Source organism: Primulina huaijiensis, chromosome 17 (assembly GCF_012295235.1).
Source record: "Primulina huaijiensis isolate GDHJ02 chromosome 17, ASM1229523v2, whole genome shotgun sequence".
In the NCBI taxonomy this organism is placed as follows: Eukaryota; Viridiplantae; Streptophyta; class Magnoliopsida; order Lamiales; family Gesneriaceae; genus Primulina; species Primulina huaijiensis.
The window spans coordinates 14,710,794-14,725,498 of NC_133322.1; the positions used below are offsets into that span (position 1 = coordinate 14,710,794).

The 14,705-nt window shown below is 33.7% G+C and overlaps 2 protein-coding genes across 2 annotated transcripts; both read left to right on the forward strand.

Annotated features, from left to right (window-relative positions):
* The first annotated feature begins 1,351 nt into the window (after window positions 1–1,351).
* Window positions 1,352–8,293, forward strand: LOC140962626 (uncharacterized). The gene is made up of 6 exons (XM_073421575.1): window positions 1,352–1,356; window positions 4,293–4,324; window positions 4,707–4,789; window positions 5,184–5,329; window positions 5,994–7,638; window positions 7,754–8,293. The coding sequence occupies exons 1-6, from the start codon at window positions 1,352–1,354 to the stop codon at window positions 8,291–8,293; spliced, it is 2,451 nt and encodes an 816-aa protein (XP_073277676.1).
* A 1,423-nt stretch (window positions 8,294–9,716) lies between these two features.
* Window positions 9,717–10,572, forward strand: LOC140963495 (uncharacterized). The gene is made up of 3 exons (XM_073422841.1): window positions 9,717–9,976; window positions 10,083–10,187; window positions 10,280–10,572. Exons 1-3 carry the CDS (start codon window positions 9,797–9,799, stop codon window positions 10,568–10,570), a joined length of 576 nt encoding a protein of 191 aa, XP_073278942.1. The 5' UTR covers window positions 9,717–9,796; the 3' UTR covers window positions 10,571–10,572.
* The last annotated feature ends 4,133 nt before the right edge of the window (window positions 10,573–14,705 follow it).

Below are 14,705 nucleotides of genomic sequence, written 5' to 3' on the forward strand. Positions count from 1 at the left end.
CTAGCCCAAACCTGGTTGATTCCATCCTACATGTAGTCGGGCCACGATTCCTCTGCTCCTATATTATACTTCCATGCTACACCCCATAATTGGTCGACACGTGTAATTTATCTGTTTCTGTTTTTGTTTTTAAAATTTTTAGTAGTATCTCATTAACGGCAATCGGGATTTGCTAATTGTTTATAGTATTTCGCTCGATTTAGAAATAAATTCAATATAATAGTTTGATATTTGATTTGATACATTTTAAGAACCGAATTATAGAATCTCTATTTATGTTGTGATGTATTTATTTACTCACATAAAAACATTTAACCGATTCTAACAAAAATATCTGATTTGTAGATAAGTTTAGTGTTTAATGCAAAAATCGTGAGAACCACAATTTTTGGACATGTAATTGTTTAAATATAGATATGTATAAGAATGTATTTTCAAATTATGATATTATTATAAAAATAATAAATTTAAATAATACATAGTATTCAAGTTTTCAATAAATACATGGAATTCAAAAATCCAGTTACAATATATTCAAAATTTTGAAATTTTAGTATAGGACATCAATAAAATTTGGAAGAAAATATTACATGCAGAACAATTTTTGCTCAACAAAGAAGCTAATAAATTCAATGCAGTCTAGTACATTATGAACATGTACAAGAAAGCAGTCTACATTCAACTACTCGTTCCAATATAAATTTCGGAAATTGCATATACTTTGGGACCAAGTTTTTAAAATTTGGTTACTGAATATGTATGGAAAAATTATCTCAAAATTATGAAAGAAATATCAACCGAATTATGATAAATTTTTACCTCACCACTTATAAATACCTCCATCCCATTATCAAAAATTACACTTTCAAATTCACTCCATATTTCGAAAACCTTCTCCCAAGTTCTGCAGCATTTTCAAAAATTTTGCAAAGCAAAGTTTTGTCCGTTTTCCGAGTGTTACGTTCAGGCCAAACTTAAGTCCGAATCCGATCTCCACTGTTTAGAGTATACTATCATATGTTATGAGCACCATATCCAAACTTCAGCAAAATCCGAAGGTTAGTTTTCGTATATTACCTTCACAATAAAACTTCTCAAATTTTAAGCGAGAAAAACATATCTACGATTTTTTGTCCATAAACAAGTCCAAATGACTTTCAAACACGATCTGTACCGTTCATAATTTAGTTGACATAATTGTGAACATAGTATGAAATTTAAGTCTGATCCAACAGTTGAATAAGTCGAAAAGAATCTTGCAATGTGACTGATTTTTCGTTCAAAAAGCTGCTGCTTTTTGGAAGGGCCTTTTACGTGATTCTTTTGTGGTTTTCGAATTTTTCAAGCAGTAATGAGGTAAGTGAGATTGTTTCAAAACTATTGATTTTGTTCATGACTTTGTTCATTTGTGAAAGTGTCGGTCGAGCGTTATTCTTCTTCTTCCCTTTCTTATGATACGATGTCCTATGTTTTGGCATTGTGATGATTCAACTGGATATGGGTAGGAATTCCAACAGATGATAAGTTTATGGCCTTTACAAGTTAGGATTGTAACCGTTATATGACATCGCCATCTTAGATGAGTAAAAATTAAGGACTGGTTTTAGTAAACAATGGAAAGTAGATGAATCTCAGTGTCTAGGAAAATTTTATTTTACGTTTGTGCACATTATATATGTTATACGAACTGTGTTTTGCATGATATGCTGTTTTTTGAATATCATGTATATTTGTTATGTATATGCTCGAACATACTCCACTTACTAAGAAACGACCATATAATTATTCACCCCTTAATTTACCATCCTCAGATAATTCAGAAGAGGAAATTGAGGAACACGAACAAGAACAGTTTTTGGGCTGATAATAAGAGAGATCAATAAGTTTATTTTAGTTTTCCCTTATTTAAGTTTAATTGTAAATATTTCCACAGATTTTATCATTTTCAGAGTTTGTGAATAAACTGTTTTTGGTTTATATTGTATTACATGACTTGTTGTTTAACGAATTTGTGATTGTTGAACAAAGCCATTATCGACTAACCCCGATCTCGGAAAGTGAAAAATGATTTTGGTGTGAACATCGTGCTAAAATAAAGATAATGGTAGGAAATTAGCTGATCACGTCAAATACATGACCGTTTTGTCTTGAAAGTGAATAGGATTTTATGTATTCTTTGAAAAGAGCTAAAGCTATTTTGTATTCGGATAAAAGAGTGAAAATAGCTGGTTTTTATTTCTGTTTTGCTCTGTTCATTTTTTATTATCAAAGAAAGTTGCATGTGAAGCCCAAAGCTCATATTTTTAGTAATTGTTTTTTTAAAAAAAGGGAAACAAAATTAAACCATAAACCTCTGTTTTGGCAAAAACATTTTTCTCGAGAATTTTACATTTGGTCCAATTAATGTGCATGGTTATTCAAACTAGATGCCTCAGGTCTCTTTAAATTTTACAATCAATTTTCCGTAACGTGATGAAATTTAAACCAAATCAAATATACAAGTAATATAAGACAAACACTCTCATCGTCTCAGAGTATCCAAATTGATAGAATAAAAAGTGATTACTTTACCAATGATCACTATTTGAATGATCACGAGTTTGATTATTTATTAATATTTTTTTGAACGAGAATGTTGTACAAGACTTGTCCAGTATGGTTTACCTAAATGATATAGTTTGCAGAATACTATGTTAGAACATAGATTTATCTAATACACAATAAATGATAAATACCGTGAATTCCATCGTCTTAAAATAATATGTAAAAGGCAAACCCTACTCAACATGAGATATATTAAGAATAATAGAGTAATAATAAGCATTCAATAGATTTTTTTTCTTCTTAAAAAAAAGATTTTTTTTAAAAAAATAAAGAACTTATTTCGTGAAGTAAACTCAATGCCTTGCTATAACTTATATACAAGAATACGCATCAAACCGCATGATCATCAAGAAACAAGTTATCCGATTCACTCCGCCGATTAAACGAGCTCTCCAATATTGTCTCCAAAATCGGTTTCTATGACCTCGATTCGAACTGTACTAACACCACCGATACTCCCTTCCAACGAAGCCCCGTTAGGACTACTCATAGGTGAGGTCCTAAACATGCTCCATCGATTTGGACTACACATCGGTGAGGTACCAACTCAAACCTGACGAATCTCGACTTTTTCTCGAGCCGGACATGGACCCATTATTCCGTGCTATGGAAGCTAGCTCCCTTGCTATAGGGGCTATGTCCAGCGGCGATACATTGGATTGAAAAAGTGAGAAAGGGAGTAAGAAATATACTCGGCATGACTCCAAAACGACGTCGAGCTTTAGCGGCGTAGAGGCCCCGGACAGTTGCTGAGCCTGAGTGAATAGAAAACTTAGTGCTGGCTTTCCTGTCAGTTCACTTACTGTGACATGATTGTCCAACTCCTCAATGTAACCATTCAAATATATGATCTTGATTTCTTGATTCTTGATGATCTTTAATTTACAAGAAAAATTGCAGCCCACACTACAACAAAAATAGCTTTTCGCAGCGCGCTATTAACACATTAAAAGCACGCCGTTAATATTATTATTAACAGCGTGCATATTTATGTGCGCTGTTAATAGTATTAATTTTTTTAAAAAAAAAAATCGTGTGCACTATTAACAGCGCGCATTCAAAGCACGCCGTTAATAATACTATTAACGACGTGCTTTTTATGTGCGCTGTTAATATTATTAAATTTTTTTAAAAAAAATCGTGTCTATATATTAACAGCACGCATTAAAAGTACGCCGTTAATAATACTATTAACGGCGTGCTTTGAATGCGCGCTGTTAATAGTATTAATTTTTTTAAAAAAAATCGTGTCTATATATTAATAGCGTGCATTTAAAGCACGCCGTTAATATTATTATTAACGGCGTGCTCTTTATGTGCACGCTGTGAATGAAAAAAGCGCGCACTTATTTTCTAAGCGCGCTCATTTTTCATTCTTGTGCGCCGATTTCTTTTCTTTCATTTCTTTGCGCCGATTTCTTCTTCTCAAAATCCTTCTCGCCCTCTCTACATATCCGCCATCTTCGCCGCCACGTCCTCCTAACCGGCGCCGCCTGTGTCGTTATTGTTGATTTCAGTCTTCAGATGCCCTAATCTGAAAGGTAAGCGACCTTCGCACGATTCTGTAATAATTAGGAACAATCACTGGTTTTGATAAATAATCCGGTAATTATGTTATGATTGCTCTGTAAATGTAGGTCTTGATTTTGATGTATCTTTGGTTTCATTGAAATTACTCATTGAAGTAGGTGCTCATCCATTTGGGCAGTTTCATCGGATTGTATTTCTGTGAATTGGTTATGTGTATTTCTGCGAATTGCTTACTAAACTAGCTTAAACTTGTAAAAGTTGAAGCATGGTAGTGATGTTTCGTCATACTTTGCGTTTTTTAAAAGCTTGGAGATGTTACCTACACTAAAAATGATTCCACATTTCTCTGCAATTGAAATGTAATCTAGCTTTCAAGTAACTTCATAAAGATAAGAAATTTTGGCAGCAAGGATAGTTATACATCTCACAATTATTCCTTTTATTTTGTTAAGGTGCTTAATTAAGTAAACTGAAAACATTAGTTGTGAAATATCTGGGATACAAGCTCACAATACTTCAGAATATTCTTATTACTTATAATCTTTTATTCAATGTTCTTGATACATTCGCAGCCAATGATGGTTATTATGACAAATCTGATGTACCTCTTAGTTACAGTTTTTATGCTAGGTCTTGCCCTCAATTGCCCATGATAGTGAGTCGTGATGTTTGGGCAGCATTTTAGAATGACAACAGAATCGCTGCTTCCCTCCTCCGGTTACACTTTCATGACTGTTTTGTAGACATAATAAGTCTCCTAATAACTTGTTATTAGACTTGTTTGTCCTAATAAACATAATGATTATATAATAAGAGTAGTAGTAAATGGTCTTTCAAAATTATGGATTGAACTGGTATAGTAACTTGAGTTAATTGTTTTCTTAGAGTGAAGAATGATGCAAAATAGTTACTGATGAATCCCGTTATGCACAGTTTTTGTTGCGCCATCTATGATCATATGGCATGACAAAACTGATAAGGATTTTAAGTTAGAACATGGACGGACTGCATTTCTTGATGTTAATGGAGTTGCTATATGCTTTTTGTAGGGATGTGAAGGTTCTGTGCTTCTGGATGACACTAAAGTATTCAAGGGGGAAAAGAACGCTGGACCAAACCACAATTCTGCAGCCGAGAAGTCAGCAAACGAACAGTCGCCATCACCTTTCGACCCTCTAGATGCCATCAGTGCCAAGTTTGTAGCAAAGGGTCTTGACATTGGGCTCACTAGTGCTCTATGCCATTTCAGTTTCAACTTTCAGGTACCCAACCTACAATTTTCGCTCAAAAACTATTGGATTTTCATAGGTCCACAATTTTTTTAGGACTAAGATAAGAATCATTCCGAAATTCAACTAATAAGTAAAATAAAACTATTGTTTTTTTAATTGACCATTATCACTTGTGTTTTGGAGCATGCATTCTGTGCATTTCACTGATTTTTGTAGTATAATTAATTTTTTTAGTTGTTAGAATGTATTTTTATTTTTAATTTTACATTTTTTGAAAAGGGTAACGTGTTTCTTTTGTTCTAGAATATTTTTTTGCCCTTTTTAATTTTTAAATAAATCTTATGATATTTATTTTGTGTTTTTATTGTTTATCCTTTTATTCTATCGAGGTTGATGATTCCCATGAATAGTTATGGAGAAAATACATTGGTGAAGTCTATTTAAGTTTTTTTTATATTTATTATGTGGTGTTCTCTTACAAAAATGTTTGGAATATTTTGGAAAAGAAAATTTGGGATAAGATCTGACACCTAAGTAATTATATCATATAAATTAAATTATCATCGTGTATATATGTGCGTATGTGTATTGATAAAATATCATAATTATTTCATATAAATGAAAAAGGTTTGTTCACGAGATGGATAAGGAATGGATGCATCTGCCTTCTAGGCTTGTACCCGAGTATGAAGAAGGGGTAAAAAAATTTATAGCACAAGCTCGGAACTATGCAAAAACACATGAAGTAATCTTATGTCCTTGCAAGCGTTGTAAAAATAAGAAGTATATGAAATTTGACCAAGTGTACGACCACTTAATTATTAAGGGGTTCGATCCTTCTTACACTATTTGCGTCTTCCATGGTGAAACTTATAACTCACAATCTCAAGCTGAAGGTAGTTCAGGAGGAGTTCAGAAAGAGGATGAAAGTAGAGAGGCATATCACTTATATAAAGATGTTTTTTTGCCCGAAGAAGAGGTTGGACACACTATGTCTGAGGCAAAAGATTATGATTTTGATGATTTATTAAAAGATGCGGAAACTCCTCTCTTCCCTAGTTGTACATCTTACACAAAGTTGTTAGCAGTCGTTACACTATACAATTACAAGTCTACTAATGGTCACACAGACAATAGTTTCAATGAGCTCCTTAAGATCTTATGTGACATGCTTCCAGAAAACAACACACTTCCAGAAACTGTTTATACGATGAGAAAGTTGTTGAAACCATTTGATTTAGGATATGAGAAGATTCATGCTTGCCCAAATGATTGTTGTCTATTTAGAAAGGAGTTTCAAGATCTGGACTCGTGTCCAAAGTGTGGATCCTCAAGATGGAAGGTAGACAAAGTCACCTCCAAAGTTTGTAAAGGAGTTCCTGAAAAGGTCCTACGGTATTTTCCAGTGATACCAAGACTGAAAAAGATGTTTAAATCAAAACAAAAGGCTGAAGAGTTGATTTGGCATTCCAAACACAAAAGTCAAGATCATATGATGCGTCATCCAGTTGATTCAGTAGCTTGGGATACGATAGATCATAAATGGCCTGATTTTGCATCAGATCCTAGAAATCTCCGCCTTGGTCTTGCAACAGATGGATTCAACCCTTTTGGTGACCTTAGTTCCAGATATAGTTGCTGGCCAGTTATTTTGGTAAATTATAACCTTCCTCCATTGTTGTGCATGACAAAGGAAAATCTTATGCTGACATTACTGATTCCAGGTCCGAAGCAACCGGGAAATGATATAGATGTATACTTGGAACCCCTTGTGGAGGATTTGAAGGAGTTGTGGGACACCGGTGTGGAGACGTATGATGCATTTAGCAAGTCAATGTTCAATCTGAAGGCTATTTTAATGTGGACAATCAATGATTTTCCAGCTTATGGAAACCTAGCTGGATGTGTCACAAAAGGGAAACTCGGTTGCCCAATATGTGGTGAAGACATATGTTCTATGTGGCTTAAGTATAGTAGAAAGTTTGCATACTTAGGCCACAGGAGATTTCTTGCTCATAATCATCCATTTCGTCTGAAGAAGAAGTGGTTTAATGGGAAAAAAGAGAGTAAAGGAAAACCTAGACCTTTGAATGGGTTAGAAATTGCCGATGCATTGAAAGATTTTGAAAATGACTGGGGTAAAAAGCAAAAAGGTGAGACTGTCAACACTTTGAGGAAAAAGAGGAAGAAGCAGGATAGTTCAAAAGAGGTACAAAAACCAGTTCATAAGTGGAAGAAAAAGTCAGTTTTTTTCGAGTTGCCATATTGGAGTGTAAGTTATTTTGCACTCTATTCATTAGATTTTGAAATTTTTTTTATTTTTTGTTCCTAAAATGTTAGAAATATTCTGAACTAACACTATGAAGCTTGTTGATGGTTACCTTTAGGTCCTCCTGCTACGTCATAACTTAGATGTGATGCATGTTGAAAAGAATGTCTGCGAGAATATCATAGGCACATTGTTAAACCTGAAGACAAAATCCAAAGATGGTGTGAATGCTCGCAAAGATTTGGTACACTTAAAAATTAGACAAGAATTACATCCTCAAGAAAAAGGAGAAAATAAATATCATTTGCCTGCTGCCCCGTACACACTGTCTAAAAAAGAAATGGATGTATTTTGCTATAGGTTGAAGAAAATAAAGTTACCCGATGGATATAGCTCAAATATTGGTAACTGTGTTTCTGTTGAAGAGCGCAAGCTTATTGGGCTGAAATCTCATGATTGCTATGTTCTGATGCAACAATTGCTATCAGCAGCATTGAGAAATCTTCTACCGAAAGGTCCACGCAATGCTATATTTCTATTGTGTGCATTTTACAATGAATTATGTCAAAGAGTATTAGACAGGAACCGTTTAGAACAACTCGAGGAAAATATTGCTGAAATTCTATGCATGTTGGAAAGNTTCCTCGAGTTGTTCTAAACGGTTCCTGTCTAATACTCTTTGACATAATTCATTGTAAAATGCACACAATAGAAATATAGCATTGCGTGGACCTTTCGGTAGAAGATTTCTCAATGCTNTTGACAAATTTTATATTATATAAATTTTTAGATTATGCTATCAACACTTCTTTAATGTGAATTTTACTTTGTGATTTAGATTTATGAAAATACTAAAAGAGTATGTGAAGAACCGGGCAAGACCAGAAGGTTGCATAGCCGAGTGTTACCTCGCAGAAGAACGAATGGCATTTTGTAGTGCTTATATAAAAAATGCTTCTAGTATTGGTGTTCGTTCTAATAGGAACGATGATTTGGAATATGGATTATTAGAAGGTCGTCCAATTTCTAAGGGGAAAGAAAAGATATTAGAGGATCACGTGTTACAAGCTGCACATCGATATGTGTTGTTCAATACTGCAGAAGTTGAACCTTACTTACAGTGAGTGTAGTTAGTTTCATACTGTTAGTCTTGATCTATTTCATATCTTGTGTATTCTAACATCTCCATTCAATTATTTTAATTAGGATGCACATTGACGAGCTTAAACAAACAGAACATCGTTTCTAAAGTAACGAAACATTGTTACAAAAGCAGCATATGGAAACATTTGATGAATGGTTATCAAAACAGGATCATGTTAACTCTTCAAACCGAATTCAATGGCTAGCACATGGTCCAAGAAAGCACGTTACATCTTATACGGGATATATTGTAAATGGACATCGGTTCCACACAATTGATGTTGAAAGGTCAACACAAGATAGTGGTGTTTCAATTGAAGCCGATACTGTTTGTCAATCTAATGCTAATGACAATTCACATACAGTAGGAAGACTATCATACTATGGGGTTATACGGGATATTGTTTTGCTAGACTACTATTCTTTCAAAGTGCCTGTTTTTCGGTGTGATTGGGCCAATCTTGGAACTGGTATCAAAATTGAAGATGGTTTTACAATGGTCAACTTACACCAAGGACTAAAAACTTTTGAAAGTGATCCTTTCATTTTAGCATCACAAGCAAAGCAAGTATTCTATTCCAGGGACAATGATGAAACAAATTGGTATGTGTTGCTAAAAGCGCCGCTTCAGGGTATTATTAACATGAATGTGCTTGAAGAAGATGCTTATACGTCATCAACATCTCTTGATGTGTCCCTACTCGAGATTAACATTACTGAGAAAGAACCGTACTCAAGGAATGAGTGTGAGGGAATCGATGTGACTGAGACATGAAGGAAATTTTCAGGGATATATTTTATAGTTATTTATTTTGATTGATACATTTTTTCTAAAGTTACGTAACTATTTATTTAGTGTTTAATATATTTGTTTGCTTGTTTATTTTCAGTGATGCATCATGTCATATTACATGTTTATCAGGTTATTAAAACACCTGATTCTCAAAACACAACTAACATTGTTGATGATGCAATTAGCCTTGTGTTTGGCAAGGAAGCTCGGGGTAGAGTGCGCGGAATGGGCTTCGGAGTTGCACCATCGAAAGTCGGAGCTTCTGCGAAACAAAATGGAACTATTCAACAACTTCAAACTATGGTACAAAGCCTTCAACAACAAATGCAACAAAATCAACTAGAAATGCAAGAAATGAGGTCCATGTTTTTACAAAATATGAATAAACAAAATCAGCAAGAACAGGTTAGTAAAAACAACATATAAAAAATATGTTTGGTATATATACACACTTAAATGCTTCTGAATTATCATGATTACATCGTTTGACACGATTTGATTGTAAAATTAGGTTGCTAGTGGTGGTAATGGTAGTGGTATCGAGAATGAAGTTGGTAGCAATGGTGATATCGATATTGGTACCAAGAAAAATGGTGATTTTGATCATGTTTCTCAGGTAATTAACTTTAAATTATGTAATTTTAAACTGCAAAATTGTTACAAAAATAGACACGGTTGAATCAATAACTTTTCATTGTTTATCTACAGTCAAATTTGAGGAATGTGAGTCCCGGAGATATTCGTGCTAATACCAAATGTAAGCTGCTTCATTGGTGTGCTGATGAATTAGTTGTTGCAGAAGGTCGAATTGCATCCACAGATCCAAACACAAAAGTGCATCACGTTGTTCTTGGTAGATCTTGTTGGAAAGTCTGGGTTGATAAGGTTTTGGTGGAGAAAGTGGACCTAATTCGACCAAATGATGAAATGCAGTTTCTCGAGGACGCGATAGGAAGCACGGTCGCATGGTTATCTAAATTTATAGTATTGTGCGATTGATACATATTTTGTGTTGATTAAACTTTTGGTTTTTCAGACTTTCTGTTTTGATATAATGAAACACAATGACTTTTATCAATTTTGTGTTGATTAAACTTTTGGTTTATTGTGTGTCCAATCGATTGATTTTTTTTAACGAATTTGATTTTATCGGCTTGCAAAAGAACGATGTAGAATTTGTTTGCATACTGCGTATATGAATATTAACATCATACGATGCACGCTGCAGATAATATTTCGCGCGTGAACGGCGTGCGTATGAGCGTCGCGGATACTATTATCAACGGCGTGCGTATGCGCGCCGCGGATAATAGTATCCGCAGAGATTATCAACGGCGTACGTATGAGCTCCGCGGATATTATTATCCGCGACGCGCATACGCACGCCGTTGATAATCTTGGAGTTTTAACAGCTTGCAGTTGTACAGCGTGCAATGCGCGCCGTGGAAAATGGATTTGCGCGCTGCGAAAAGTCATTTTTGTTGTAGTGCCATTTCTAGTTTTGGCACCCTTTAATTTGTTTTTTCATTTTTTCAGTTTTGTAGTGAATTTGTGTCATGTCCCAAGACCAATGTTAGTTGACACTGGCGTTGTTTAACAATCACATAATCTCCAAAAAACAAGATTCGTAGTACAATATAAACCAAAACCAATTTATATCATAATTTGCATAGAAATAACATTGTCTTTACAACGGAATTACTTAAAACGATAGAAAGCTGAAGCGTTTTACAACTTAATTATACGTAAACTTAACTTAAACGTCTTTGTGTGTCCCTCACCAACCCAAAACTGGTCTGACTCTTCTTTCTCGATCTGTTCTTCAGAATTATCTGGAGAGGGTAGAGTAAGGGATGATTGATATGGTAGTCACTCAGCAACTGGGGGCCATTAAAGCACATTCATAACAATATACATGAATTTCGAAAAAAAATACCATGCATAATTCATATCATAAGCATATTTTTGACCTCGGCACTGAGATTTCTCTACTTTCCGTGTTTTACTAATATCAGTCCCTAATTTTTGCTCCTCTATGGGTGCGAGGTCGTATAACGGTTACAATCTCATCGTGTAAGGGCCATACTTATCATGTTTTGGGAGTCACACCTATATCCAATTGAATCATCACAGCGCCAAAACACATAACGTACGATAATCTTATCAAGAAGGGGTAGAAACAGAATAATGATGTTCGACCGAAACTTTCAAAAACGAAATAATTTTATACGCAACATATTTTAAAACAAGCCAACTTACCTCAGATCTGAATGCTAAAAACGTGGATGGCACTGCTTCCTAGCTAAGATTTTCGAATTCTCCTTGGATCTGGACTGCAGCAGAACTTCGCTATTCGACAGAACTTGGAGCGAAAAATGTCGAAAATATGGAGTGTTTGAATGGTGTGAATTTCGAATGACCTAGTTGTGGTATTTATAGGGGTGATATGAAAATCTTACTATAATTTGTTGATAATCTTTCCAAAATTTCAAGATGCTTTTTCCATAATTTCAAGATAATTTTTTTCATAATTCAAGATTCTTCTTACAAACATAATATCATGCCATAACTGAAAAAAAATGTGTCCACCGAGTAATTAAATTTCAAATTTTGACTTTGGATTGGATGGTTGAATGTAGACTGCTTTCTTGTATTGATTCATAATGTATCTAGACTGCACTGAAAATTTGATAGCTTCCTTGTTGAGAAAACTGTCTTGTATGCAATATTTCCTTTCAAATAGATTGATATTCAACTTAAATTTTCGAAATTACTTTGTATCTTGCACTGGATTTCAAATTTTTTATATTTATTGGCTTGAAAAATTTTTGAATACTATGTATTATTTAATATTTATGAATTTATTATTATTTAACATAATTTAAAAATCTCTTAAAAAAAAACATAATTTAAAAATAATATCTTATACATGTTTGTGATCAACTAATAATTATATTTCCAAAAATATTCGGATTTTCACAATTTGAATGTTAAGATTTGAGAAGAAATTGAAGTGCTATTTATGATCGATGGCCAATTTTAGTATTTTTTCTACGAATTAGGAAGATTGTTGGCCAATCACCAAGGAAAAGTGTTTTGGACTCATTGGTTTAAGTATTTTTTTTAAAAAAATTATTAATGATTAGTAGAAATCGACTTGGAGAAGAAAGTCAACCAACACAAATTTAGGAAATTCATTAGAATAAAATGGATTTTTCGAGATATATTATTCAATTAGTTAAAAATAAAAATAAAAAAATTGATGGCAAAACCTTGTATTAAAAAAAAACACATGATTCATTGCCATGATTTAATTATTATAAGTTTGTAGCTGCCCAAATCAAGCATGTTAATTTAATTATTTACATCTTATTCAGTGTGACAGTATATTATTTAAGGACAATTTGGAGAAAAATACATCTTTCTATTATTTATTTAACATTCAGTACCCATCAGTTTTTTTGTGTGTTTTAATATATGACAAAAGTCCAACTTACATTTTACTCCATGTGTCATGCATTTTTACCTTTTTACTCTTTTTAATTAATAAAAATTGTATAAATCCCTATTTTTGTTGGTTATCTTCTCTTTCCACTCCTCCTTCCCGATGCATTTGGATGACATGTACATTTAATTTAAATATTTTTTTATATTTAAAAAAAATAAATTCGCAACTAAGCATTGAATTTTTTGATATACTTAGTTTTACTTGCGAAATACTTAATTTCAATTTTAAAATACTTGATTTAGTAAATGAGATACTCAGAATGGGTATTAAAATACTGGATATTCGAATATGAAACGCAAGTTCACCAAGTGCTCGCATTTTCATCCAAGATGCATTTGGATGACATGTTCATTTCATTTAATTATTTTTTTATTGTTAAAAAAAAAACAAATTCGCAAATAAGCATTGAACTTTTCAAGTACTTAGTTTTATTTGCGAAATACCTAATTTTAGTTTTAAAATATGTTGGAACTTTTCAAGTTCGCAATCTTGATTTTGATGTTAACAAAACTTGTTAATTTGTATTACTAATAATCTATCTTAGTGTGCAGAAGCTAGGATCAGTCTCGTATTATTTACATCGCAAACTGAAGTTCTAACTGATAGCACAAACTGAATCAGTCTAACTGTTATGTCAATTGAGCAGTCCAGCTGATTGTCCAGTTGATAGGTGGTTCAGCATGAGAACCTTAGAAGCCTGGCCAGCCTAAGGAGTTTTCAACTTATGAAGAAACCCAGCTGATCAATCCAACTGAATGAGAGTGAAATCAGTTCAACTGACGAGTCAACTGATTTCACCAGCCCAACTGAAGATCAGTTCAGCTGACCAGTCCGAAGCATCAGTCAGAATCTTTCGGTTGTAGATGAAGACAAACTCTTTCAGTGGATTCCAGCTGTGCGTGAAGGTACAAAGCCATTGTCCAGTCAAATGACAATAACGGACGTTGCATCAGAGCATTAAAGACAAAACTTTTCAAAGAGCAGTCGAAAAGTCGAGACACAAAGTCTAAGAAACGAATTCAAGATGCAACAGATACAATAAATGAGACTCACTGTACGATCAGTTTTTCTGCCTATATAAAGAGAAGATCAATGAAGACTCAACAATAACAACAACAAGAAGAATAACAATACAATGAAAATAAGAGAGAAAATAAAGGGTACACACATTGCAAATCAGCTTTCAGAACATCCTTGTTCAGTTCTCACACACAAACACTCTCAACCACTCAAATACCGTCTTGCACAAAGACGTTAAACTTGTGTATGTAGTCTTTGACACATAGACGTTAAAGAAGTGTTGGCTGGAAGGTGCTGCCTTCAGTCGTAGCTAGGAGTTCAGTTTAGGCAATAGTGTAAGTCCTAACTGAGTGGGTTTGTACAAAATGTTACATAAATCAAAGTCTTTTAGTGGATCCTACCCGTGGAGGTAGAAGGGGTGACGTATGAGCAGTTGAAGTCTCCGAACATCCATAAACATATCTTGTGTATTTAATTGACTAACTGCTGCTTTCAAATTGTTTTTAATCAGTTAGAGTATCTATCAGTTCAGTTGTCACCATTATGAATTGATGAATGCAAAAACTAATATACCATTTTTCAATTATTCAATTTACATAAGATAAA

Coding starts and splice junctions, on each gene's coding strand:
- LOC140963495 (XM_073422841.1), top strand. CDS start 9,797: ATGGGCTTCGGAGTTGCACCATCGAAAGTCGGAGCTTCTGCGAAACAA. Junction 9,977..10,082: donor AACAAAATCAGCAAGAACAG/GTTAGTAAAAAC, acceptor TTGTAAAATTAG/GTTGCTAGTGGTGGTAATGG. Junction 10,188..10,279: donor ATTTTGATCATGTTTCTCAG/GTAATTAACTTT, acceptor GTTTATCTACAG/TCAAATTTGAGGAATGTGAG.